The 27,600-nt window shown below is 40.1% G+C and overlaps 1 protein-coding gene across 3 annotated transcripts in view; it reads right to left on the bottom strand.

Annotated features, from left to right (window-relative positions):
• Nucleotides 1-27,600, bottom strand: part of LOC126390032 (teneurin-3) — a 285,118-nt gene that overhangs the window by 82,861 nt on the left and 174,657 nt on the right. For all 3 annotated transcript variants that reach the window (XM_050044110.1, XM_050044111.1, XM_050044112.1), the window contains 8 exons: nucleotides 26,218-26,418; nucleotides 22,981-23,166; nucleotides 12,404-12,550; nucleotides 9,100-9,230; nucleotides 8,887-8,975; nucleotides 4,187-4,306; nucleotides 1,535-1,667; nucleotides 1,083-1,211 (listed from right to left, as the gene is read on the bottom strand). In XM_050044110.1, coding sequence (XP_049900067.1) covers nucleotides 1,083-1,211; nucleotides 1,535-1,667; nucleotides 4,187-4,306; nucleotides 8,887-8,975; nucleotides 9,100-9,230; nucleotides 12,404-12,550; nucleotides 22,981-23,166; nucleotides 26,218-26,418 — 1,136 coding nt within the window. The remainder of the gene's footprint in view (nucleotides 1-1,082; nucleotides 1,212-1,534; nucleotides 1,668-4,186; nucleotides 4,307-8,886; nucleotides 8,976-9,099; nucleotides 9,231-12,403; nucleotides 12,551-22,980; nucleotides 23,167-26,217; nucleotides 26,419-27,600) is intronic.

Below are 27,600 nucleotides of genomic sequence, written 5' to 3'. Positions count from 1 at the left end.
GTGGAGGTCTGCTCGCAGTTCCGTATATTCGGACACTGCGAGCTTGGACCTCCCGGACCAAAACATCAGTTTCCTCCTGGGAGAAGTTTGGCCATCTGACGCTGCTGCTCTCTTCTGCCATGGCGAATTGAGTAAACTCTCATTACGCCTTCGCACGGCACATTTAAGGACGAGGAGAGAGGCTCATTTGATTGGTGTGGTGTGTGTAAAACCCACTCCACGCCTTCTCTCCTCCTTCTTTCCGACTTGCGCAGGTAGGAGGGACGGAGGTGGGAAAGACGAGTAGCTGCGCCAGCGCGCACGGTGTGCCAAACTTGCAAAATCCGCCTGGCCACACCCAGTTGGCGAAGCGCAGGTGCACTGCACCCCCGCCTTGCCCGGTCTGCGAAACTAGAGCCCCAGGTCTGAAGGGTTACTTTTGGTTCCAAAGGTACCAAAACCAAAAGTGTTTGGTGGAAACGGGGCTTACAGCTCCCATAAAGCTTTGTGGGATGTAAACAAGAAATATTATGTTGCAATGGGGTCACTGAGTTGCGCTGTTAAACCCTGTTCCTTGAAGCCTGCATTTATTTACATTCTGGCACATTTACATCATTAAAGGTATGCTGGATTATTTTATCTTGAATTACCTGTAATGTTTTGCTTACTGTTACAAAATTACAGTACTTTGATAATGAAGAAAACTAAAAAAACATAAAATTCTCATGCAAGTTCTGGAGCTATAAGCAGCATCTTTTCTTCTATGATTTCTGACTGGTTAAAGTGTATGAACATTTATCTGCTCATTCAAATTTAATTCAAGATATATGTTTTGTGTCTAGCTTAAACTATCAGTAAGAAGAAAGAGGGGAATTGCTGGCATATACTGCGTCAACTGGGGGCAATGGGTTTGTAATTGGTATCTTTGTATTGAAGCTGATATCTTATGTATGCTGATACATTCTGATAACTTGAAATTTCCATGGCCACATTATTCATTGACTACTCTGACAGGCTGAGATCTCAATTTTTTTAAAAGTATAAATATTGGCCTTGGACATTAGTCGAGTTACCTAACAGCCTAACAGTGTGGTATTTATTACCTGTGTTTCAGGTATGATGGGGCCATCCTCAGTTGAACTTCTGTAAAACGTAGACAGTGGAGAAGCAACAATGACAGGACTGGGTCTGATGAAACCACTCAGGTCACAGCTAGGAATGTCATTCTCCTCCTGAAGCAGCCAGAAAGAAAGTGCGCCAGTTAGTCTTTTCATTTCCTGAGACATCAATTCATTGACTGTGAAGCAATGAGTTCATTAGTCGCTTACTTAGTCAGCCAGTGAGTCAGAGTCAGTCAGACACTGAATACGCAAAAATGAACAGAATTCGACCACGGCGAGAAATGTCATCATACTCCACATGTTAATCAAATAATAATTCAATAACTGCCTGATCAGTCAGACAAAAAGTCTACTATTTACAAGTGTAGTTCCTGTCAGGCAGCCATCAGTCCATGACCCAATGCTGACAGACAGACAGCAGAGACACTGCTCACCTTCTTCATGACCAGTGTGTCCATCACATAAAAGACGTTCCATGGCACCCACACAGTTCTGTACTGAGTGAGGAACGGAGCACGCTCAAAACTCAGCGTCAGGGATGCCCCTCCATTGGCAAGGAGATCAAACCTGCAGCACATCAATGACAAACAAACAAACACAGTGTACTGTAAGTGCTGGAAACCACTGCTGTCAGCTGAAGGACAGTGTGTATACTGCATGTGCATATCTTATCAACTACATGCGACTCACCAAGAAGTAAGCTTATCGTTAACCTTGTGTATATTTTTGGCTCTTATCATTGCCCTGTTTACATTTTTGGCCCTTATTGTTGCATTGTTTACATTTTTGGCCCCTACTGTTAACATATGTTTATATTCTTAGCCCTTATCATTAATCTTGTTTATATTTTTGCCCCTTATCATCATCTTTGTTTGTCTTTTTGGCCCTTACTCTTAACTATGTTTAAATTTTTGTCCCTTACCATTAACTGTGTTTATATTCCTGGCATTGTGTATATTTGGAATTTTGTGGATTTTGGATATTTGTTAATTTATATATTTGTATACTTACACCTTTGTTGATGTATGATATTTATACTCTGTATATTTGCACTCTTTCCTGCCTTGTAATGGACACAAATTTCCACTGTATAAAATAAATGTCTATCTGATCTCATCCATATGTTGTTGAGTGTGTGTGAGCAGGTCTTTGCATGTCTTTTGTTCTCTGTGTTTCCGTTTCTCTGTGCGTGTGTACTGGAGTGTGTGCGCGCTGCAGTGATTGATGCATCCTTTTGAATCCAATGCATTTCCAACGCGATGGTCTTGCATTTCCACTCCTGCACACATTCACACCTCTTCAGCTGATGTGCTTGGGATTGAAGATAAAGCCCAGCGTGGATGGGGGGAGGCAGAGTGTAGAGTATACAGTGGATGCGATTTAAGTGCTTTCCCTTTGTTTTGCTGAACTGGCTCTTCATCAAGTGTTTTATGCAATTTGTTAAGTGCTATATATACGGGCGACCTCTTGCACTTTCAAGTGGATATAAATGCTGCTCCATTTCTGATCTTCAATCTGTAGAAAATTAAGTATTGATGTTTTCTGAAGCGTTGGGTCATGATTCATTAATTTGCTTCTAATTTGGTTCGCCCAAACAATGAATGAAATATGTCAGTGAATCAGGTTGCTTGTTTAAGGAAGGTTTCTCTACAAAATGTGTGCAGAGTTCATCTCAGTCAATAGACTAGATTCAACAAAGAGAATAATTTATGATTTATTATTATATTATCATTTTAGGATCATTTCGGCTGCTCAGAAATGCCTACAACTGGCATTTCAGTGGTGCTATACATATTCAAGTGGAGTACAACCACAGGATATGAATGGATAGAAATGAGTGCCAGTGTTGCAGGGATATAAAGACTGTGTTGTGTTATTTGCAATGTTTAATTTTCTGTTTTCTGAGTGCATGTACAGTTATGGTTTCTTTTCATAATGGACACTAGAAGAGTGAAGTGTGCTGATTCCAGTAGTCTGTATATTTTGGTTTGTGACTGCCAGTCAGAGGGGTACAATATGAGATACAAACGGTGCCCAGTGTTCATTAATCATTAAACTAAAGAGGTGCAGAATCCCTTATGCATGCAGTGACTTTACTTCACCTGTGGAGCCAGAACAACTGCACTGAAGGGGAGCGACCAGACACTAACTGACCTGATATAAACAGTGTGCCAAGAAATACAGTGGTGCACAGCTGGTTGTAGGTTTGTCGCATATTTAACATTTCAGTTAATGCCTGCTGCATACTTGCAATCAGAGCACTGCGCGGAACGGTATATTTTATCTACACATGATCTGTATTACAGTTCTACACCATCAGGTGCCAAGTTAAATCTTTGGTAGCTCTGTGTTCCATCCGTTTCATTTCTCAAGTTAGGGCATGTGTCCGCCAAAGCGTTTATCCCCAGCTGAAAACACCAAGCGCTCCTCAGGAAACACCCAGCTGGGAGTGCTTGAGAACACTTTGGAGGAGCAGCATTTTTTCACTTGAGACGGTTTGGTTGTGTCTGGTTGCCATGACACGGAATATCCGCAGAAGTAAAAATGTCAGCATAAGGTAGAGTACTTGCTCTGGATGAAGAGAGAAGGACTGAGCATGTAGGGAGAGAGGATGGACCTGTCGATTTATGTGCGCTAATGAGAGGAAACGTTTGATAATATATAGCCTACAGTGTATTAACATATTAATATGCAATGGTTTTTGTGGTATTTGTCCTGCCCTTACTCCACTGTGTTTGGACAGCTGGGTAAAATGTGATGAGTGCAGCACTTTACCCAAAGTTGTAAATTTTTCAGCTCTCGCCAACAAATACCAAACGTCCAGGGCTCAGTGCAGAACAGATGCTCAGTGTCTAGTCACGCTGCTGATGTTTGTAGTGTAGCGTAAAAACACGACGCTCCCATTGCAAAGAATTAAACAAATATGTTGTCCTCAGAAAAATGCATCGGTGGACACAGCCCCTTACTTTGGTTATTTGAGAAGGCATAATATCTAGTGTAAGAAATAAAGGAGTGATCAAGTGAAACAATTTTGAGGAACGATGTAAAATACATTTGGGACATATAAAGAATTAGTTAATACGCACATGCCATCCTTGCGTGTTACAGTGTATCCATGTTCAGGATAGTGGACAAACGTCACGTTGACTCCAATCAGAGGTGTCCCGTCAGCTGTCAACACCTGACCTCGAATTATCGACACCAAGCTGAAGAGAGAAACAGAGAGAGATGGCAGAAACGGGTTATTTCTGTTAAAGCTGCATCATTTACAAAAGAAGTCGCCTCATACTTTACTGTAATGAAGTGAAAAAATTGAGCCATCAAGGACAGAAAATATCCCCTGGTGTCTTTGACCTGAGTCCCTGCGGTTGGGCTGGAAAACTATCTCGGGCCAGACATGCAATAATACACTCACACACTCACACACAGAGAGACACCACTGCCTTTCTTATCATCACTATTACTCCTTGTGAGGGGAATTGCAGAGTGCAGTGAGGCATCACTTGAAACAACAACTGTGGTGGTAACTGCTGAGCTGTGGGAGTGGGAGCACTGTAATGGGACGCTGATGTTACTACAGCACTCAGAGCATGCCTGCACATCCTCATCACACTCCGTTGCATAGTTTTACTCCGCAGCTCTGCTTTTATATAACAACAGCTCTGCAATTTTGGTCAATAACTTTTAACTATATTCCATGGATCAAGATGCACATTCCTGTTTATGCTACGCTTTCTGTAATTTGTTCTCATTCAGGCACCTTTGTTTTGTTTTGTTTTTGAAAGACATGCATGTTGCTTTGATAATGATAACTTGAAAGATCTGTACGACAAATCTCATGGTTCATTAACTGTGACTATAACATATTGATTTTGTGTTTGTCTCCATTAGATAATCTAATAGTTCAAGCTAGTGTTGCCATCAGTCCTGAATGCTGTAGCAGAATATCTTAAAGTCCAACCAGTGCAAAAAGTCAAGCTATTCAGAGCACCCATGAGCAAGAAAAAACCCCAGAAACAGTATTTAGACCTTCACTGAACTCTGACACACCAAGTAAATGAAAATAGAACAAATGAAACAAAGTCAAGCTGAATTTATTACAAGTTTTACAGCCTGTAAAAGATTTCCAAACCACAATGGAATTATGTCCGTAGGCAGAGATCTAACATAAGAATAATGATTTAAAAACATAATAAAAAGAAAATATAGTGATTAGCTCTGGTCAGGAGGGAGGCCTCATCTCATTAGACTTCCCTAATTGGATCACATGGACCCAAAGATCAAACAGGGCTTTCCCCGCTGGAGTTTGCAGTCTTCTAAAACTGACCAAAATCGGCCTCATTTATCAGTCTAACCATACACCAATACTGGCTGAAGATTGTCTGACTCACAGAGTCACAATCATCATAGCCTTGAATTTTGTGCCACTGCAAAGCCAGAAATATCCCCAACACAATCGCAGTGCGATGTCCGTTGAATGCAAGTCCATTATTCTTCAGCCTTTTTGGTTCCAAATGAAGCCGCTGGGGGGGAAGCTGGGTTTATGCTATCAGGCTGTGCAGTGCAACTTTGTGACTTGTTTTTCATTGAAACTGCACTTGTCTTTTCAGTTTCTCAAAGTCCCTCTTATCACAAAGAAGTCAGACAGGGCAAAAAACATGAGCATGACCATGTCAACTGATTGAATGCCTATGGTATTACTCTATGTAAACTTTGGCTTTATGTGAATGTGTATTACACACTGTGTGCGAATATGTTGTGTGTGTTCTGTTTGTCGATTATACATACAAACAATCAATGCACACAGCAAGGGGATAGAAAACTCATAGTCACAATGTCATGATAGCTTATACTGTATATGGATGTTTTCATTGTTTAAAACAAAAAGCAACTCATTGGAAAACAGTAGAATTACTGGCTATGGATAAATGTGTACGTGGCACTTGTCCTTGCATTTGCAAAACTTTTTCTTCTAGCTATCATAGTACGTGTAATTCCAGTGAGAAATGGCAGCTATACTGGCATTGATAATGCTAACCAAGACTACATAAAGCTCTAGCGAAAGTTCAGACAGAAAGACAATACTGTTCATGCTCAGGCTGTAAGTTTTCTTTTTCACCCTGCCATTCACTTCTTGCATGTATGCTCTCTCACTATCTCTAGGTGTCATCGTCTGGGTCTGTAAAGTGAGTCACCGGCTGATTTACAACAGCCCAGCAGCACAGTGACACACCTTCTCTGTCAGCCTTTAATCTTACTGCTCCTCATTTTAAATATATTTTTTCCTCTGGTGTAGTTCTTTCTTGCTGCCGTCGTGCACGCCCTTCACCTCCCCATCACCATCTAGTCTTCAGGGATTCATCAGCCTCATCTGCCTCCGCAGTCAGTGGCCTCAGAGTCAGCAGCCACCACCACCACCACCACATGTCTGGACTCCATGAGGGGGATTTATTCTGCTGCCGCTCAGATCTCCCACGATCACAAAATATCTCCCTCTGGTGACCAAGCACCAAAGACTGTTAAATCTTAATCAGCACAAATCATGCTCATATTCTGTATTAAATATTATCTCTACTTCATTCTGCTGTCTCCTGGTTGAGATAAAGTTAGCTCTTGCAGGCAGTGGCACGTGACCTGTGGGGGTCCCAAAGGCAGCATGGGTTTAAAGCCTTCCCTCACACAATTAACATTAGTCCTGAAAAAATCAAAATGTAACGCCAGCCTATATCAAAGTCCTGCTGTTTGACTACCACCCAAATTAAAAAACACAGAAGCCCCCTCATTATGATTAATATATTTGTAACAAAAGCTTGTATGAAAGCCCTGCTGTTTACCATTAACATATACCAGACACATCAGATATGTTACATTCGCACAGAGCCTCATATTAGATGACTGCAGTGTAAACAGGCAGCTTCACTTGTGTCAGACTATGTAAATACTGGATTTAATTAGTATTATCGATCAGCCACACAGCAACACAGAAAGAAATTCTGCACACCTGTTAGCAATTTCTTCTGAGCTGTGTTTCTTCTTGCAGGTTCAGTGTGGAGCCATCTGCCAGCATATAAAATCCAGGGTTCTGAGCAGATCGCCAGAGCTAATAGCTAATCATGAACTCAGAGCTAACACAGGAGGATTGTTGTTGAGATATTTCCTAATAAAGTCGCTCCACTATGTCTTCTTACAGTGCATATGGCAAGTGCATCTTTATGTGTACTCCTTTGAAGTTGTGCACTCAAATCTTCTGCTTGTGTGCAGACACTATTTGCCACTGTGCATGTTTGTCTCCTTTTACAAGTATCAGGTGTGTATAACTCGGTCACTGTTAGCTCAGGGGAAATTAAAACATAATTTCTTTGTCTTTTACAGTGTAAAAGTGCCATTTTTAAACACCCTTTAACTGCCCGCACAAAAATGCACACACGCACGCACACACACACATGCACACACACACTTTTTTATTATAAGGTTGCGGACCCATTCCATTATGGAAATACAGGACATTTTTATTACAGGGTTGTGGCCCTCCGCTCTTATGAAACATTCAGGCTAGCATAAAAAATGTGACAAAAGAAAAATGGCTGAACAGAACTGCTGTCATGTTTCTTCCCTGTCAGTAGCTCTGCCTTTCACTCTCTGTATTTTGCAGACTGCCACCCTCTCCTTCTCTCTTATCATATTTAATGAATGTTGTGTCTGAGGAAGATGTGGGCAGAAATGGCTTTTGGCGAGCAAAAAAACAAGGCAGACCTTTATTGTGATCTCCGTTTTACTCCCACTTTTTCTGTTCTATTCATCCAGACAGAAAGCAAAGCCGACCTGCAACTGCTCATAATGTGGTAAATAAAAGTAGGGTGAGCTATGACCTGCAGGCAAAGGAATGATGAGTCAAACAATCACCGCTACATAAAGAAAAGAATTAGAAAAAAAAGATTATGAGCCTGCTCTGATTAAAAACATCAGTGTTTGAGTAAGTAATTTTGTGCAGAAACCCTGACTAGGCATGGTGACTTCTCCCCCTGGGTTTATGGAAAGCCTCTCTGTACAGTACTCAAATCCACTTATTCTTTCATACTTCATTGGAAAAAATTATTTACATGACAAAAAGCCTCTATCTACCATAATTCCTGATGTTTATGATTACATTTCAGTCCCCATCTTAATCATTCAGTCACTGAAGTTGTACTTAGAGCAACTGTTCAGCCCAGTAATCAAAAGCAAACTATTTGTATGTCAAAGCAAAGTTGACGTCGACTGCAATGAAAAACTGTGTGCAGGAAGTAGCTCTGCAAAATCTACTAGATCGTGGTTCCCAGTTGGTGGGTTGCAGTCCAAAAGCGGGTTGCAGATCCATTCTGAATGGACCGCAAGTGACTCGCAAACATGTCAAGTTTGTAAAAACACACTTTATTTTCAAGTACAGTAAAGTTTCAGCACAGAGCTTACATTTTAAAGTGCTGTTTCCTGCTGTAAAGTGAGTGACTAACGGACAGCTGCTTGACAGACAGTAAACTAGCAAGTATGACTCCAAATGTATTAGGCTTTGTGGACCTTGAACTTATGACTAAGGAGAAATCTGGACCCCATGGCTGGACCAGTTGGGAATGGGAACCACTGTTCTAGATGTTGACAACAAACCTGTGCATTCATCTCCATCATACATGGTTTGAAAAGAAACTGTGGATTTGTTCACAACTTGTCTGACCACTCATGCCCTACTGATGTCACTGTGTGCCCAGAATTCAGCGAAGAAAAAGCAAACACAAAGAGAGAAACACCTTACCTTCTGTTGAAGGGATTGTCTCCAGTGATGACATGAGTGGATTCAGGGCCAACTAAGAAGTGAATGCGCTGGTAGAAAGACCTGGCAGCCTAAGGAAAATGAAACAAATAATTAGAATAAACAGACAGGTATCTTTTGCTACATTGAAAAGTGATGTAGATTTGTACCAGTTGCGTTCTTATTTTGTATTAATTTCTGATTGGAGCTCCTTACTTGCTGAGGAGCCAGTGAGGACGGAGATTGGCTGAGCACCTCCCCTGGGTCAGGTGACCCTTTGCAGTATAACTGGTTCTGACAGGAGGGCTGCAGACAGCAGTCTGGATCCATACAGTCAGCCAAGCCATCTGAAACACACACACACACACACACACACACACACACACACACACCGTTGTTATATTCAGAATCCTGAGAACCTGAGAAGAAAGGTCAAAGTATGGAGAGATGTGGAACAGGTGATAGAAAAGTTACAGGTGGATGACAGGAGGATGGAGGGATGAGAAACAGCAGGAGGATGGATGGATGCGAGGATGAGGAGGCAACTGAGGGATTAAGAAGCAATGACGGATGATGAAGGGATTAAGAATAATTAACAATGCAAGCATGTGGCGAGGACAGAGGAATTAAGCGGTAATAAGGGTGAAGGGATGAAAAAGAGGTAAAGATGGAGGTTAGTTGATGAAGAGGATGGCCACATGTACCATCTAGAATTGGGGGAGAATGGAGGACAAGCATGGGTGGGCTTCTGAATGAATAAATAAATGCAGAGATAGAGAGAATGTAATGAAAATAACAAACTGAAGGCGTGAAAAATGGACGAATAACAAAAGAGGATACACTGATGTATAGTTGCATTGAAGACAAGAAAGAACAAAAGGACAGTCTGCTTGAACTCTGGATTTTCTGATGAGGGGTGGGGAAAGGAGGGATGGATGAATGAAGGAAAAATGAAGTGATGTAGTAGAATTAGTATGTGAGCAGTATGTGTTTATTAGGCGCTGCCAAGAAAAATAAAGTCAGAGTTAAGAATGGAAGAAAGAAGGATGGAGGGCTGTGATGATGAAAAGCAGGGATGGGATGATGGAAAAAGATAGATTAGGAGGGGAGGGATAAGTGAAGGACAGGGAGCGAGACAGGAGGAGGAGGAGGAGGAGGAGGAGGAGGAGGAGGAGGAGTGGATGGCAGATGGGAAGATGGAAGGATAGAAGGAGGTATGTAAGGTAATAAAATATGGGCTGCCATTTGTCTTTGTTAGTTTATAAAAGCCAGTTGTACATCTGGTGAACAGGCACCAGGGACTGCCATTACACACACACACAGAAACACACACACACACACACACACTGACTGACAAAGTAAACCCCCGTTCTCCCTGACTCTTCTGTCTTGTTTTCTTTGCCGTCTCATCTTCTTTCCTCTCCACCTTTCTAATTATCACTCTGCTCTCATCAAGTGCTTTGGGTTTAGGGCTTGACATTATATCTCAGAGCATTATTTATGGGGTGAAACTGCTGATGGCTGATGTTTTGTGTTCATAAATATTTTTTACTTTGACTACTTACATGGCATTTTTTCAATTCCAAGGTTTCCCCCTAGACTTTTACGGCAGCAGAGTATTATTTATGTTTCTTGTTTGAAACTTCAGAGTGTTCTCTTTCTCTACAGCTTCTATTTAAAAGACAGTACCAGTGTCTTTTGAATACTACAGCTCACATGAAAGACCCAATCCCGACTGGCGTTCAGAAGCCTTTCCACTCCGCTGCTGCATCAAGGTTGATACATGTTCTGCATTCCTTCAGCAGCTGTGGACCTACAGATTGTATGTACAGTAAGTAACTTTCACTGTAGGTATGCTACACGTTAATGTGTAGCTCTCAGCAGGAGGCAGCCAGTTCATCATTTCTGTTCTTAATTAGATCTTCAGCAGTAGAGCCTCATTGATACTGTGTCTGTGAAGCCAGTAACAAAATCTATATTTGCGAGTTTAAAAAATCAGATGATGATTTATTGGCTTTCATGTGTTTTTTCTCCCATGAATTTGGTCAACACTGGGTCTGTATTTGGAAAATAAACCCTTGAAAAGATTTCTATTCATACCCAACCTGATCTCACAGAAATAAAAGTTGTACAACGGATTCAGTTTTGTTTAGCGACCAAAACTACTTGGTTAGGTTTAGAAAAAGATTGTGCTTTGGTTGAAATTATGTTTGTTACGTATAAGACTAAGGTAAATCACATAATCTTGTCATATGATGTAGGAATGCAGGGTATGTAAGTGCATTAAGTTACAATAAGTCAACATTGACATTTGGTTTTGCACAGGACACGAGCAGAAGTCTCCTGGGTGAGAGTTCTGTGTTTGTTGACCTCTTCTCATCATAGATTAACCACCAACCATTACGTGATATTATTTACCAAGGAAATCTGCATGGCCAACACAATGGATCCTTATTGAATTTCCACTGGCCTTGTTTCTGTGGTGCCAGCTCGAAATTTTAACGTATTACGTGCCACCAACACATAATGCAGTGTTAGCAGGTCATGGTCATTTTGTGTAATTCTCTGAGTCCCGACTGAAAATACCTTTGGCTGTTTGTTTGTCTTTTGTGGTGCAGTGGTTAGAATTGTTGCCTCACAGCAAGAGGGTTCCTGCTTCAACCCCGGGAAGGTGGAGCACTTCTGTGCGGAGCTTGCATGTTCTCTCTGTCTCAGCTTACTGTAGGTTTTCTCCAGGTTCCCCGGCTTCTTCCCACAGTCCAAAGATATGCAGGTTAGATTAACTGGTTACTCTAAATTGGCCGTAAGTGTCAATGGTTGTCTGTCTCTATGTGTCAGCCCTGTGATAGTCTGGCGACCTGTCCAGGGTGTACCCTGCCTCCCGCCCAGTGTCACCTGGGATGTCACCACAGGATAAGCAGCTATGGAAAATGAATGAATTAATGTTTGTTTGTCCGTTTGTTTTTTCATCCAAGATAAGCCGATGTAATTGCCTACACTTGTCATCTATTGTAGGTGGAAACTTGCTTGCTTGCTATAGGCTAGATGTCTATATTAATCTTCTATTATTTTACTTCCAGTCAAGTGAGGATGGGGGTTGGTTTGATTGGATGCTGTGAGTGGATTTTTATTTTTTGTCAGTTCACTGTAAATCTGCAGGGGGCTGCATACAATCATGGTATACGGTTTCAAATATGGCAGACCATAACTAGTTTACATTGCATGTTGTAAACCACATGGATGCACAAGTGTGACTCCAATATCCAGGACTCTTTACATTACATGGATATAAAACTTGTTGGGCTAACATTTTTCATGCAAGTAACTTTCACACTAATCCTAGACCTCTTCCTACAGCATGGCATGTTCTTTAAGACTCGAATCACTGCTGAACACCCCAACTGAAAAAGTGCCAACATCCTGCTGATTTCTGCCGCATGTTCATCCATCCATCCATCAAACAAATATAAATATTTCACCATGTATCTGCAAGCTCTACAGTTTTAGTGTACAAATATACCTCCTTCATTATCCTTGCCATCAGTGCAGAGTGTTTCCATGGCTACGTGACACCCGGCCCCTCTCCATCCTGATTGGCAGATGCAGTGCCAGCCGCTGGCCTCCAGAGTGCATCGTCCGTTGTTGTTGCAGAGACCTGGACAACCCTCTGGGCAAAGGGGACAAACACACAGTTAAAAAAGTTAGAGCAGTGTGAGTGAGTGGGATGTGGTCACGGCTGGTCATCAGGCTGTGAACTAGGCTTCAACCAATATATTTTTGAAGGTCAGTGATGATAGTTTTGTACTGAAGCTCTGAAAGATGGGAGTGATCAATATTTGTTTTTCTTTTTCACTGGAGCCTTTTCATGGCAAAAATGCAACATATTCATTGTTTCCCTCTCAACTTGGACAAGCCTCTGAAACAGCACTGAGACCATCATGGGACAATAAAGAGACCGCCTGAGGTGGTCTGGCAGCTTCTTAAGGCATGAGGCAGGGTTCATTGCAGGTTTATACACCGCTGAATGAAATCCTCCTACACCACACTACACTGAAGTTATTTCTCAGTACACACATCTGACAAAACAAAAACAAATATACATGGTTTGGTCTAGAAATAAATCAGGAAATAATCCATACTCATCAGGTTGAGGGCAGATTGTGCAAAGACAGACTTTTACTATGGCTTAGGTAAAAGAAAATTAGGAGAGGTGTCTAAATTCACCAGTTTCCTAATTGGTACAATTTTAACAATCTTAGGTATGGTTAATTTGTCACACATTTTGAGAGGTGTTTTAACAGCACTAATTCACAATTGTAGTTATGCATACAAGTTGAAGGAAAATGGACTTTAAGTGTAAAAGCAAGCTAAGGATTGCAGTTACACGCATAAGAGGCAAGAACTGTTACGTGGCATGTGTAGACAGCTGCAGTGACTACAACTGAAGTGTATCCCTTCCATTAGCCCCATGTGGGACAATGTGGGGCTGAAATATCTGAAATATGTCCCCTGCAGACAGGGTGTAGAACCTTATGGTGTCACGTGGAAGCTGACTTTTGAGCTTTTGGATATAACATGTCATGACTTCATCATTTTGTCAAATTAGATGTTTGTGTAAAATTTTGTCATAATTTATGCATTATTATGGCCAAAAACATGTTTTGTGAGGTCACTCTGACCTTTTATCTATGACAACCAAAATCTAATCTAGTCAGTCCAAATGGATGTTTGTGCTTCATTTGAAGAAATTTCCTCGAGGCGTTTTTGAGATATTGTGTTCACAAGAATGGGACGGACAGACAACTGAAAACATAACGCCTCCAACTGTGGCTGTTTGCAGCATGGATTTGTTAAAAACAAATTCTGTGTGTACTGGTGAAGCAATACCAAAAAGAAATTTGTTTTGAAAAAAGCAGTGACTATGACAAAAAGCTACAGAATTTCACGTGTCATTGATTGCTACCATGGAAACAGCTTTTTGTGGGGATGGAACCCAAATTGAATTTTAAAGGCAGCGCGATTGCCTATAAAGTCAAAGGAAATATGATATTAAGATGCATATCCACCCATTCAAGTTCAAAAATATTTCACCTTGAGTAAATAAAATCTACACAAATCTTAGGGCTTTGATTCTCATAAATGTTTAGAGGTGACAGGAAAAAGAAAAGAACGCAGGGAAATTACAGAAAGAACAGAAGACAAGTTCAGAAGAGAGTTCAGAGGCTGGCTGAACACAAACACACCCAAAGATTCGGTATGTGTGCTGTTGCTAGCTATCCAACAGCTGACATCTGTAGAGTTGATCCAGTCGCTGTTTGGGGTGAATAAACACAAGTGGTTTATCAGTTAATTCACGCAAATGATGCAAGGAGAAAATTTTCCTTGCTCTCTGTCTGAATTCATCTTAAGTTAAGAGACATCTGTTAGAATAACTAGAATAGCAAACATTTCAGGCTTAAAAACAGCCAGTCAGCCAATTTTTGTGCAAATGTCTAACTTAAATTTGACTAATCTGAGAACAAAGCCCAGTGTAACAGCTTTGTTCCATTATCATCATTATTACCATCATGTCTGCCCAATATCTGCAACTGTCTGGTAAGTCCTGCATTCTTTATGAATCACGTAAGTGTGTGCCAACCAAACACTGCTTATTTTGTCAGTGGTATGTGTGTGTGTGTTCAGATTAGAGTGATTTGGAAATAAGCAGGCTAATGTCAGCTGTTACAGAAAAATTATATCTCTAGTCTCTTGAATATCTTTTAAATAAGATCCTGGGTTTACTGGAGATTTACTGCCCCAATCTAAAGGTCTGAATGCTGTTTCAGAAGCTTTTCTTGCCTCACAGGACTTCTCAAGAAGGGACTCAATACTAATTTTTAGAGTTTTTAAATCCAAATGTATTGCATGACAGCACAAAATACTTCGGCTTCAGTCCAAAAATACCCCCAAAAAGACATCAAAGACCCGTATTGGTTAAATCCTGATGCATATAAAGGCATTTGGCCCTGTGTGATGAACCTTTCTCCAACAAATGGACTGACAGACTGAAAGACAGATCGATAGACAGATAAGACAGATCAATACATTAACCCACATGTGAGAGACACAGACTGACAGACAGACAGACAGTCAGCCTTCGGTGAAATGCACTGATGTTGTAGTTTCACATGAACTGCTAAGATTGCCTACAGCCAAAGGGGCTACTGTGTGCTCGGCGGCTTCAATCGTAAATTTATTCAAAATATTTTTTTTCACATCTGTAAACAAAGAAAGATGTTATTGCTGCATAATATGATGATGAAAAACAGGGCATACAAACACAAAAGAAATAAATCGAAGTCGATCAAAGTTGAAAGCAGGAAATTCTGAGGATGTTAAAATTTTAAAGTTTATCCTTCAGGTGGATTCTAACCAAATCTGAGGGAAATTTGACACCCAGCGAGCTGACAAAAACAACAACTTCTCTTCAAAAGGAAGCTTTTTTTGGCTTTAGAAATATGGATTCCTTTGGTCTTGTTTGTCTAGTCAGTGAAAAGAAAACCAAAATCACAGGTTAAAATCCATGTGAAAACACAACAGGTAGACAGATACACAGCGCACAAAGTATAGGGAGGACAGGGTGGTTTTGGACTGCATGCCTCCAAAGGCTATACTTTATGCCTCTGTTTGACATTCCTCGATCACAGAATAGACAGTGAGGCTGGCAATCAGAATAATAAACGGTGAGTATCAGAACCAAGCAAAGCCCAGCTGGAGAGACAGAACAAGGGATGGAGGTAAAGATGGAAGCAGAGGTGGTGGAAAGGGAGAGAGGAATAGAGAAGGACAGGAAAGTGAAGATTTGGAAGACAGAAGTACAGCAGCTGGCTAAATACACCCATACATATATATATATATATATCAGGCTTGTGGATGCAAGACAAAACAGGAGTCACACACCTTGGGTTTGTGTCTGCTTGTGTATGTGTGTGTGTGTGTGTGTGTGTTAGCATTTCAATTTTGTGAGTATGTGCTCGAGTGCATTATCTGTATAGTCTATATTTTGTGTGTGGAAGAATCAGAGACAGGGAAATAATGATGTGACAGAAAAATAAAAACAAAAAAAAATAACTGCAGAAATAACAACAGAAGTATAACAATAAGACATTACAAAAAACACATACATCGAGAGTTTAGAAAGACTTAAAGACAGAACTTGAGAATAAAAAAGGAAAAGACAGGGATAAAATGGAATAAATCGAAAACAAAGGAGGTTTCAGTGAACAAAGAGTGTGAAGTGGTTGTATTTGGGGACAGTAAGGCCTTTATTAAGTCTTTGGCATGAATTACCTTTATATCCTGAGAATAGGAGAGGGCACGAGGGAGAGAGGGAGGAAAATTAGGGAAAAAAAGTAAATCGAAACAAAAGCAGCACTGCCAAATATACTCTCTGTGATGGACAGATGAAGATGGCAGCCAAAGGAAGAGGAGGAGAGGAAGAAAGAGCTGGGATCACGGGAGTGCAATAACACAGAGAGAGACACAGCAGTAGAACCTCGACAGAGTAAAAAAATAATCAATCAAATCTGCCTTAATTCACATTTAAATCACACAAGAGGGAGGAAGGACAAAAAGCAGCTGATATAAAATTAAAAGAAATAAACGTTTCACAATCAATATTCTTTAAAAATTCACCAGAGAAAGACTCTCAAACAACAATTTCCCCTCAAATCAAACACTGCGATCTAGCACCAAATAAAAGTTTGAGACAATTTACTGTTAAATGAAGCGCAAATTAGCATGTTTGAGGAAGTGGTTAGTGGAGGCAGGATCAAGCAGCAACCACCATGGCACATGTCCTGAGATGCAGTTCCTCTAATGACCACTAGATGCTGACTCTAAGAAAAATGTATAAGCGTGAACTAAGTTTTAAAGACATTGGAATTAACTTGTATTAAAGAGCAAAAGGTCAAATTGAATTGCATAATGGGAAGCATGGCATCCAGAATTTTTGGAGCTTGACCCAAATTAGACATCATCTTAAAAGTCAGGATCAGGGCAGCTACAACTGAGGACACTGAAAATTCGGGGAGGTTTTAGCAACCTGGGGGGTGTTTACATTCCACAGTTAACCTGAATTAAAACAATGTGGTTGTATGCCTCCATGAACCAGTCAAGTTGCAGTTACAGTTTATATCCATGTCTGTCCAGACTCATATAACAGTTGACAGTGTTTTAAATATGGATGTCGCTGCTAAGAAGCTATGCATTCTAAAACAAAGATGCTTCACACACATCTTTCCCCCTGCCGCAGATCTATCCAACTGGCACAGTTTTAAGGTGGACAGCCAAGATTACTTTCACTGATTTAGTGTCTGACCAAGGTTCTCCTCTTCTGTTCCTGAGTTATGATGCTGAATAACAGCCAGAAAAGTGTTTGTGCAGAGCATTATGAGGTCACAGTGAAGTTGACCTTTGACGTTTTGGATATAAAATGTCATTACTTCACCTGAATCTTTTTCCTTTTCGACATTTGTGTGACATTTTGTCATAATTAATGTACGAATCCTTGAGTTATGACCAAGCTTTTGAAGTCATAGTGGCCTTGACCTTTTACCGCAAAAATCTATTCACTTCATCCTTGAATTAAAGTTGATGTTTGTGTCAAACTTGAAGACGTTTCCTCAAGACTTTCTTGAGATATCACATTCACGAGGATGAGACAATGCCAAGGTCACAATGGTCTTGACCGTTGACCACCAAAAATTGAATCAGTTCATTGTCCGATCCAAGAGAATGTTTGTGCCAAATTAGAAGAAATGACCTTGAGGTGATCCTCAGATACTGTGTTCACAAGAATGGGATGGATAGACGGACAACCTGAAAACATAATGCCTACTGCCATGGCTATCGTCAGTGCAGAGGCATAAAAACAGTCGGTCTACATTTTATAGACTAATCCCAGTATTTTGTAGACTGACCTCAATAAATATAATTTGACTTTTTTGGCCATTTAATAAATACAAAATAAAGTACTCATTATTTCCCCATCTGGCAGTGTGGGGTTTTAGTGTTTCTAAAATTCTGGATATGGACTTGGTCACCCTTATGAGGCAATACTGTATGACTAGAGTGCTCCTTGTTTGGGGACTTGTTTAGCTGACACTATATTGGTCAATTTACCACACTCAGGTTGCTGCTTGGTCATCTAACCTCAGCTTCAGGCCCACTTTCCCAAAACTGTGTGTTCTTGCCTCAGCAGCTGACAAAGATGTCAGCAAGGCTTCGAAAAGTCCTTCAGAAACTTTTGGCATACATCTCAATCACTGTATCCGAATTTATACCATTTAAAAGCAGGACACAATTCGGAAAGTCAATCAAGAAGTAGTCTTTTAGCAATTACAGCTACAAATAACCTTGTCCAATGAATATGACTGCAACTGTATTCAGTGAATGATGTAAAGGAAGGCCACTTTATAATCCAAAATATGTTTTCTTTTCATTGTCTGATGCTGCATTGCCTCTGAGCAAGAATAATTGAGCTCCTTATCTACAACATTCCCATGTTGCACAAAAAAAGGCTTAAAATCAGCTAAATTGATTTAATACTGTCACAGTACAATGACCACTTGCTTTGGAAATACTTGCAATTACACAAATGTCCTGTCTGAAATAACGTATGACTGACATGTTTAGCACAAAAGCTGACTGTGTGAGTAAGATTATGGTTGCTTAAACTCATTCACACACATGTAAGGGTACGGCTGTGTATAAAGACAGGGACAGGAGAAGAAACAGCTTACAGGAAAACTAAGCCTCAAGCAGAGCCAGGATTTCATGGTCTATATTGGACACTTCAGTATATTTGTCTGTGCTTGTACTAAGGTTGTCCTCAAAAAGTACAATATGTCTCAACTATCCCAAACACTAAGATTGTAGAACATTACAATGTCAAACATACGGTATCTACATGGGGATATGCAGAATATTAACAGTTCAATATGTTTTTGAAAGACCATTTTTTTCTTTTCAAGGGGGTTTTCAGTACCAGTTCTGTTTCATGCTTAATTTTCCCATTTTCTTGTGATCCAGCTTCAACATACTAGAAACTGGATCACAGCCTGACTTCTAGATGATAACAGCTGTACAGAAACCTTAAAAAATAAGTCATCAATGTCAAACCAATTCATAATAGAAGGCTAAAAAGCCAAAAGTCTAATGTTGGACATCAACACAACTCATTACTTTAGGCACTCCCTCCAATTTTGAACTTCTGATCTATATTTCTTTGCAAGTTTGATGGGAAAGAACAATTTGCAGCGCATTTGGTCGGGGGAATTTCAAGAAACTTAGGATAAACCTCTTGAGATGTATTCCCTTGTTTTTAAGGGGGTCCAAGCATTCAAAAACTAAAAATGTGAAGCAACCTCCTAAAGAACCCATGGACAATAAACAGAGAGAAATACATTCAGCTCACACAAACCACAGTAAGGTAGAACATACACATAACTCTCAAGGTTTAATTCTATTTTATCTGACGATATCTAAGTGTGCAACCCCGAAAGGCAAAGAAAAAAGCCATTGTGCTACGGGCAATATTAAAACCCTGAAAATGTTCAAAGCAACAGTAATGGTGCGTTTTATCAGAGCTGGCAAAATGATAGGGGGATGATGGGGGGAAAACACAACATACTCGAGATATCCAAAATGTAAAAAGAAGTCTTGATAAATTACGCTAAGAGAAGAGCAAAAGAAGAAGGGATGATGAGAAAAAGCGAGTGATGAGGAGAAGAAGAGAAAAGAGCACAGTACCTTTTACTCTAATGTCCGGATTGTGAGCTTTAAGAACAAAAGGAAAAAAGAAAGGAAGAAAAGAGATAGATAGAAAGAGAGCGTTTAGTCGGGAAAAATAGGGAGTAAAATATTAAAAAACCCTCCAGTATCACCATCAATGAGGGCAGCTGGATCGCGTATGAAGAGAACAGAGAGAGGTAGAAATTCAATTAGACACAAAGAGATTCAGTCAAACAGAAAAAAGGAAAGAAACACAGACAGCAAAAGAGAAGATCTGTGTTATCCTTTATTATATTCACGAGACACCTCATTAACAATATGACCAGTGAATATTCAGGTTTAGGCCGACTACAGTAAATGTTCTGTTGACGTTATTTTCTTGATTGCACTGGCTTTAGAAAAAAAATTAAGGACATTATGTGAGCTGGAATATTTGTTGAAATATATAAACAGCCAATTAATAACTACGGAAACAGTCCTTCAGTGAGGTCACATTTTCCGGCTGACTCTAACATGTGCTGGTTAGAGACTGGAAGACAGAGGAAGAGAGCAAGCCTGTATGAATCCTCTCAGTCATACAATCCGTCTAAACAATCAAGCTGTTAGCTAAGCGCTCTAAATGGATTTCCCCTCATCTCACTGTTATTCTCTCAGCCTCGGTTTCCACGTGTGTCAGTGTGTATGTGTGTCTAAGTGACAATCACTGGAGCCAATTTGCAACTCTTTACCAGCAATACTGTAGCTGTCTATCTGTTTGACAACAAGTGAAGGGTTTGGTCGTGAGCTGAGGCTGCCACAAAGGACCCACTACTCGTCTGTTTCACTGTTTAACTATTGCAACACAACAGGATGGGGGTTTTCTACTTGCCATGGATTCTCACTTAAAAACTCAATCTCACTGTCAGTACTGTAGATAGCAAGCAGCACAAGGAACAATAGTGTTCCTGCCATCAACGCTAAGCAACAGCTGTTCTTCAGTGGTTTGGTCTGTGTTTTAAATGTCAGAACAATCCAGCTCAACATTCAGATTTTGTGTGCTTGTGTGAGTGTGTCTTCTTAGGGGTGTAAATCGCAAGTTTCATTACAACAATATATCGATTCTTTGGACAACAAAACAATATTTTCTGATATCAGTAAGTTTGCCACGATACAGTTTTGATTCAATTCAATTCAAAGGCCTACGATAAATATGAGACAATATCAGTAAATATACTCTGTCTTTTTCTTAGCTGCTCTCCATTATCTGCCTGGCACTAAGCTGCCAGCATTGATTGAAAGTTTAGGACGGAGTTGTGCTTGGAGGGAAAGGGTGACACAAACGTGACATGGGAATTTCAAAGTAAAGGCGCATCTTAAACATGACGATATATATATCAGTGTTTTCACTTTGAATCGATGATAGTGTATCATTGATCATTGAGTTGATATATCTTTGTTACACTCCTTGCAGCTCTACGAAGCATTTTAATGTCTTTCAGCTCAATGTTCAAGTTGTATGGCCATAACTTTACTGTTTTGGTTCAGTCTCACTGCTCTCATAAGAGGCAGCTGTTTTCAATGAAAAGGCTCTAAAAAGCCCAGTGTACTCTACGTTCTCAGCAGCAGGAGGTGGTGGAGACCAAAACGGAGCTATCAGTCAGTAGCTGGACAGAAATACTCTCACTGAAAATCTCAATTCTAGTGCAGCAACCTGGATACAGCCACACATACATCGGGTTTATTTATTTGCAAGTGAACACAAATTCATATACTTAATTTAGCACTATATTTCATCTTGCACTATTTTATGTCTTAGATTCCAATTTTGCTTTGACGTGTGTGATTTTCTTTTTTTTTTAAATAGATATTTAATGAGCATTTTTCCTTGCCAACAACTGCCTCTGTAATTGTTGCAGACATGATAACAATAAAGAGCTTGAACTTGATTTCTATTAGGGCTGCTTCCTTAGAGTTGAAGATTCTAATCATCAGTCAGAGACTCTTCAGGTCAAGCAGCACTTTTTTTTAACAGTCAGGGAGCAGTGTACTTCTGGGGACGTTTTGTTCCCCAGATGTAGCTGCAGAGTTAGCACTCCTCACATTCACACTGCTCTTCAGTACAGGTAGCTGCAACCGAAGACCCAGGGTGAGTCTGAGTGAGACGGAGGCAGCTGCTTGGAGGGAGAGAGGCTTTGCCCGATCAGGCACAGATATAAGGATGTCTTTAGCTTCTGCTCAAATGTGGTGAATTTACAGCTCACAGCAACTTAATACGATGTAGTCTCTGACTTTGGTTTAATGTGTAGTGTCAGCAAAAAATGTTGCCTGGTTGTGAATCAGTTGTTAGCGCAGTTAGCACGCATAGGACGTGAATGTTAGTGTCTCCTGAACACCCTGAATGAAATCTGTTCAAACTCTCAAACTCTATATGGCAAAAAAGAAATGGATAGTCAAGTATTCATATTTAACAGCCAAATTTGATTCTTGGAATTCTCTTACTGCACTAGCAGTGTTTTCACTTCTTTTCAGAAAACAAGCTTTTAAGGAGTGACTCCAGACAGAAATGACCTGATACGCTTTTTGCAGTGTTGGTAACTGACACAGCCTATTGGGCTCACCCCCGGTAATAAAAAAGAAGTTAATATCATTCCCCAGTGAAATGGCCGACCATGACTGATTCTAAAGGACAACTCTGCTTTTTACAACCTGGATCTCATTTTCACAAGTGGCACTATCGTAGCTCCAGTTTTATTGAGCGACAACAATAACCAACACAAACATGGACATCCATATAATTAGCAGCAACATTTTCCTCTTATCTCACCCTGGCAGCAGCCATGGAAAAAAACACTGTTATATATCTGTCACGGGTTCAATCAAGTCTTATCAGTGAAGAAGGGTTCGCCTACCCACCAATTCTCAAGTTTCTTCCAGGTTTCTTGAAGGCTGTGTGCTACTGTTTTATTGTGTCCTACTGGAAACTGAAGTAAGTGAGTCATGAAGTAATGCCAGATTAGAGTATAACTTTAGTGTGTTTTCAGTGCAATCTGGCAACACAAAGGTAAAAACTGCTTTCCTCTCAGTGCATTTGTACAAAGCACATAATATATGCTTTTCCAGAAATCCTCATTTCACAATTTTTTGGGAAACCATTGACAAGCACTTTCATGTGGAAGTACACATTTAAGTTTGTCATTAAAAGTTTGTGCATACTGAGAAACAGCTTAGTCATGGTCTCACTTTTCCTTCGTACATTTTTTTCCTGTAGTGTGTGTGTGTGTGTGTGTGTGTGTGTGTGTGTGTGTGTGTGTGTGTGTGTGTGTGTGTGGTGTCAAATCCACTCACCAATATTGCAGTGCTCCCCTGTCCATCCCTGGTCACACTCACACTTCCCCTCCTTACACACTCCGTTCTTGCTGCACAGTGGGTGGCAAGCCTTCTGGTCACACACAGTTCCTGTCCAGCCCTCCTCGCATCGACACACACCGCCATAACAGACGCCGTGGCTGCCACAGTCTACTTCACACACCTCTGTTAGAGACAGAAAGAACAACAATAATACACACAAGAAAAGATAACACTAACTGCAATCTCTTTTCTGCATTTATTGGTTTATGGAACATCAATAAACCATCATAAATGACACTGTAAATATGCATCATGTGAAATAATATGCATCCTGACATTGCAAGAATTGTACCTGTCTTTGTGTGCCGTCACACACAAAAGGTCATGATCAAGCCATAACAAATGGTGCATGTATTTGTTTGCATGTATGTAATTTATTTCATTAGTGAACCTGTGTGTGTGTTTTACAAAACATTGGTACTTAATTGGATGTGTGTTTAATGTTCCTGACAAGACAATACTCAGCGTAACAGCTGAAGGCAACACAAATAGAAGTGAGAACACACACACATACACTTCTTTCCTCTTGTCTTTGTTTTTCATGTCAACCCATCTATTGCTGATCTGCATTCCTCCTCCAGCTTTTTTTTAATCTCACCTCTTTTTCTGCATCAACACTGTCACTTGTCTTGCTGTCTCCCTCTCTGTCTCATTCCCTCTTTATCTCAGTCCCTTTCTACATCACCACAAAATAGAAAACTGTCTTTGCCAGAAAGAAAAGACAACATTGGTCATTTGTTTAAATGCCAAAAGCTGCTTGTGTTTACATTTTGCTGACAAGCGACCTCTTCTGGAAGTGTTAATTATGACTCATGTCCGTCAAGAACCGAGACAGGCATAACGTGACATTGTTATAGCACCGCAAAAGCCTTCAGGGAGGAGGTCGGAGTGGAAAAATGGGTCAACAAAGCATGTGACTGTGACAACAGAGACCGCTGTTTGTTTACCATTTCCTACTGACAGTCAATTTTGGTTTCCTTTAACCGTGACCACGATCTTTCCCTGACCGTAAAGGGATAGTTTGGAATTTTTCAAGTGAGGTTGTATAAGGTACTTATCCATTGTCGATGTATCACTTACAGTAGAAGTCCCCCTAGTTTGGAGAAACAGACAGGAGTACCACCACAGAAGCTAAGCAATGTACTGCTGTGGGCAAGGGGCAGCAGCAAAATATATTCTAGCCACCTAGAAAAATCTACATCAGTTTCAATGTATACTTTATTTAGAACTTTTTCACCACTTTACTTTGCTGTCAGACAACCATTTCTGACCAGGGACTTAAACTGTTGTATGCATCTCTGCACTCTTCAACAAACAGTCATTTTACCTCACAAAATGTGGGAGTTTTTGGTCTCGATCGATTAGTTTGTTTGTGAGACTTTGGTGTTTTGAAGGATTAGTTCAGATTCACCAATATCACACAACAATACAAACAAACTAAACGATCAAGGCAGCGTTAGACGAGAAACTCCTGTAATCTGTAGGGTAAAATTATTGTTTTGTCAAATGCATTTCGAAAGGCACTGTCACATGATGTGCCAGTGATCAATCATTTGGGAATGCAATAACTAACAACTTCGAGTACTGAGTCATTCAGTTTTACAGGACTTGGTCAAAAAGGCAGCCCTTTGGTTTGCCAAATACATTTGGAAACATTTGCTGTCTAGGTTATGCTCTCTGGCAATGTTTTTACCAATTTAGGGAATTTAATATTCTGAAACTGAAGAGAAGTCAGGGTGGATGGTTAGGTTCACAAATCAGAGTACAGACACTGAGGCTGGGGTTGGCGTCCTGCATGTAGTTAGATGGAGGTAAATAAACGTCTTTGGCTAAGGTTAGGGAAAGATGGTTTTGGGGAAATAACGAAAAAGTAAACATGTCCTGTCTCATGCTTCAAATAAACACTGACTTTTTAAACAATCAATCAAGACCGCAGTCTTGTCACAACCTTAATGAAGTGGTTTGAGTTTCCTGAATATATTTAAAATCATCAAACGCTGTTATATTGCGAGAAGCAGATGTTGTAGGGACAAATAAAAGGTTGACAGTGAATGTCATCACACGATTGTCTCCTATTTTGATTGAAAAAATGCAATCCAGGTGCAATTATGTTTTCTACAAAGCATATTTGCTATCACCAGGAGTATATGAATGTTATTTATAAGAGACAAGGTTGTGCTGTGGTACCACACAACAAGACTTCACAATGTTTTATGAAACTCTTGAGAAACGAAGAGGGAAAGTTCTCTTTTTGACTCTGAACTCTTTCAGTGATCAAGTCAAAATGGCGGCTGTGTCACGTCTTCTGGTATGGCAACATCTTGAAAAAGAGACATTTTTATCTTACTTATTTATCTACAAAGACCTTAAAAATGTATCTCTGCTACTTTTCATGTCGCCCAGTTTGTTGTACTCTGACTTCTTCCCACTGTCAAGAGACGGCTCTCCTGTTTGCAGCCTCTACGAACCACAGCTGCAGGGTGTCTAACACAGTGTAAGTCATCTTGAGACCATAATACTTCTATTTTAGCGTCTCTTCATTGGCTGCCGGATAGTTTAAGAATTGATTTAGAGATGTTACTGATTTTACTGTGGTTTAATATGGCTCTGCCGCGAGCTATGTCACTGACCTTGTACCTCCTCACAAGTTTAAGTGTAATATCCTCAAGCAAGGTTCTTCTGGCTGTTTCAAACTCCTGGCTAACTTCTAAAGGTGAACACGCTTTTGCCATCAGGGTATCTAAGCTGTAGAAAAGTACACTGCCTGTAAAACTAGTTGAAGCACTATCTTGCTTTAAATCTCCCCTCAGAATCATGTTTACAGGTATGAGTTTTGCATAATCAACTTGTTTTATCACCTTATGCCTCTCTAGTTGTTTTACAAGCTATGTATTCCATCTTTTATGCCTGTTATCTTAATTATGTTCTGCTATGTAATTGCTTTTTTGTTTTAATTTTATGCTGACCCTGCTCTTCTTTATCCTCTCTTAATGATTCTATAGAGCACTTTATTAACTCCGTTAAAGCTTGGTGCACTTCTGCTTTTACAAATGCCATGAAAACAAAGTTTATTCTTTTAAGAGACTGTGTAAGAACAGAGAGAGGAACCGCATGGGAAGAAAATCCACACACCGACAGATTGTTACACCACAGGACATTAAACGTGACACACACCTAAAGAGCAGTCGGGCCCGGTCCAATTCTGGTCGCAGGTACAAGTGCTGGTCTCTGCATTGTGGGTGCCGTGACCTGAACACTGGTCGGGACACATGGCCTTGGCTATCTCACAGCTGGCTCCGCCCCAGCCTGGCTGACAGTGACACTCTCCATGGATACACACACCATGGGCTGAGCAACTGGGGTCTATGCAGTCCACTGTAGACAGAGAGATGAAGACGGGGAGTTAATAACACACCAAAGAGTACATATTGTCATATAATAAACACACACACACACACACACACACACACACACATTAAACTTTCAGTTTTATAATGTTTTAAATTTCGTGCCGCATTGACTGATTTTACAAGGTAACTATTAAAGGCTGGTATCTCTCACTGAGGTCGTGCCTTACATTCTAAAAACAAATTGCACATAATGAGCTTCTAAAGCTGATTAGGACAGTTTTTTAAACTCAATATCTTTAATTATGACCGTTCTAAAGAGAACATACAATTAATTCAATTTAATGAATGATTTAGTATTGCTCCAGCAGAATTATAATCCTTGCAGTATGGTTAAAGCTTTGAAACTGGAGAGCATCATGATGTAATTAATCAGTGTAATACAAACGTGGGAAAAATGAAATGAAAAATTTGACATCCTTTTTTGTGGTAGCTAATGAAATATTTATTAGGGGGGATTGCACTGAAGCAGTTCTGACCACAGTATTTCTAAAATACTCCTTCGGCCCTGTGTGTATCAAAGCTAAGATGATCCATGATCTGATGCAAAAACATTACACAACAACAGGACACTCTGCATTCAAAGCTAATGTGATTTGATATTTGATCAGCTAATGTAATAAACTAAAGAGAAATGAAGATTCATTATCTCAAACCACTAAATTCGGAAGAACTAAAACATTTTGGTAACATAGTAAAAATGGCAGTTGTATACTAGGTTAATATTGTCCATTTTTTACCCATGTTCCTCTATTTGGTCGAGACTGAATGTGGATAGAGAAACCAGATACTCTCCACACGTGACACACAGAAATACTCTTTGAATAATAATTTGCATCCAAGTAAATCCCATTTTTGAGAGGGGATCTTAGACAAGACAAGCCTGAAAATGGAAACCAAACAAAACAATGAGCTGGAAATGCTAAAACTACGAGTAGGTGATTTCACACTAATTTAATCCATTGTTAATACACAAATAATGCTTAGAGGAGCTTAAACACAGGAGCATCAGATGAAAAACAACAGGACAACAAGGATGATTTGTTAATTGGACAAACAAGTGGAGATGATTACATAGGGGTTTAGGTGCAAGCAATATAAAAAAATAAATAACTAAAAATATGAACATTTAACTTATGTCTATGTTATG

The sequence above is a fragment of the Epinephelus moara genome, chromosome 5 (assembly GCF_006386435.1).
Source record: "Epinephelus moara isolate mb chromosome 5, YSFRI_EMoa_1.0, whole genome shotgun sequence".
Taxonomy (NCBI): Eukaryota; Metazoa; Chordata; class Actinopteri; order Perciformes; family Serranidae; genus Epinephelus; species Epinephelus moara.
The sequence above is the reverse complement of the archived record's forward strand: the minus strand, read 5'-3'. Positions and strand labels throughout refer to the sequence as shown.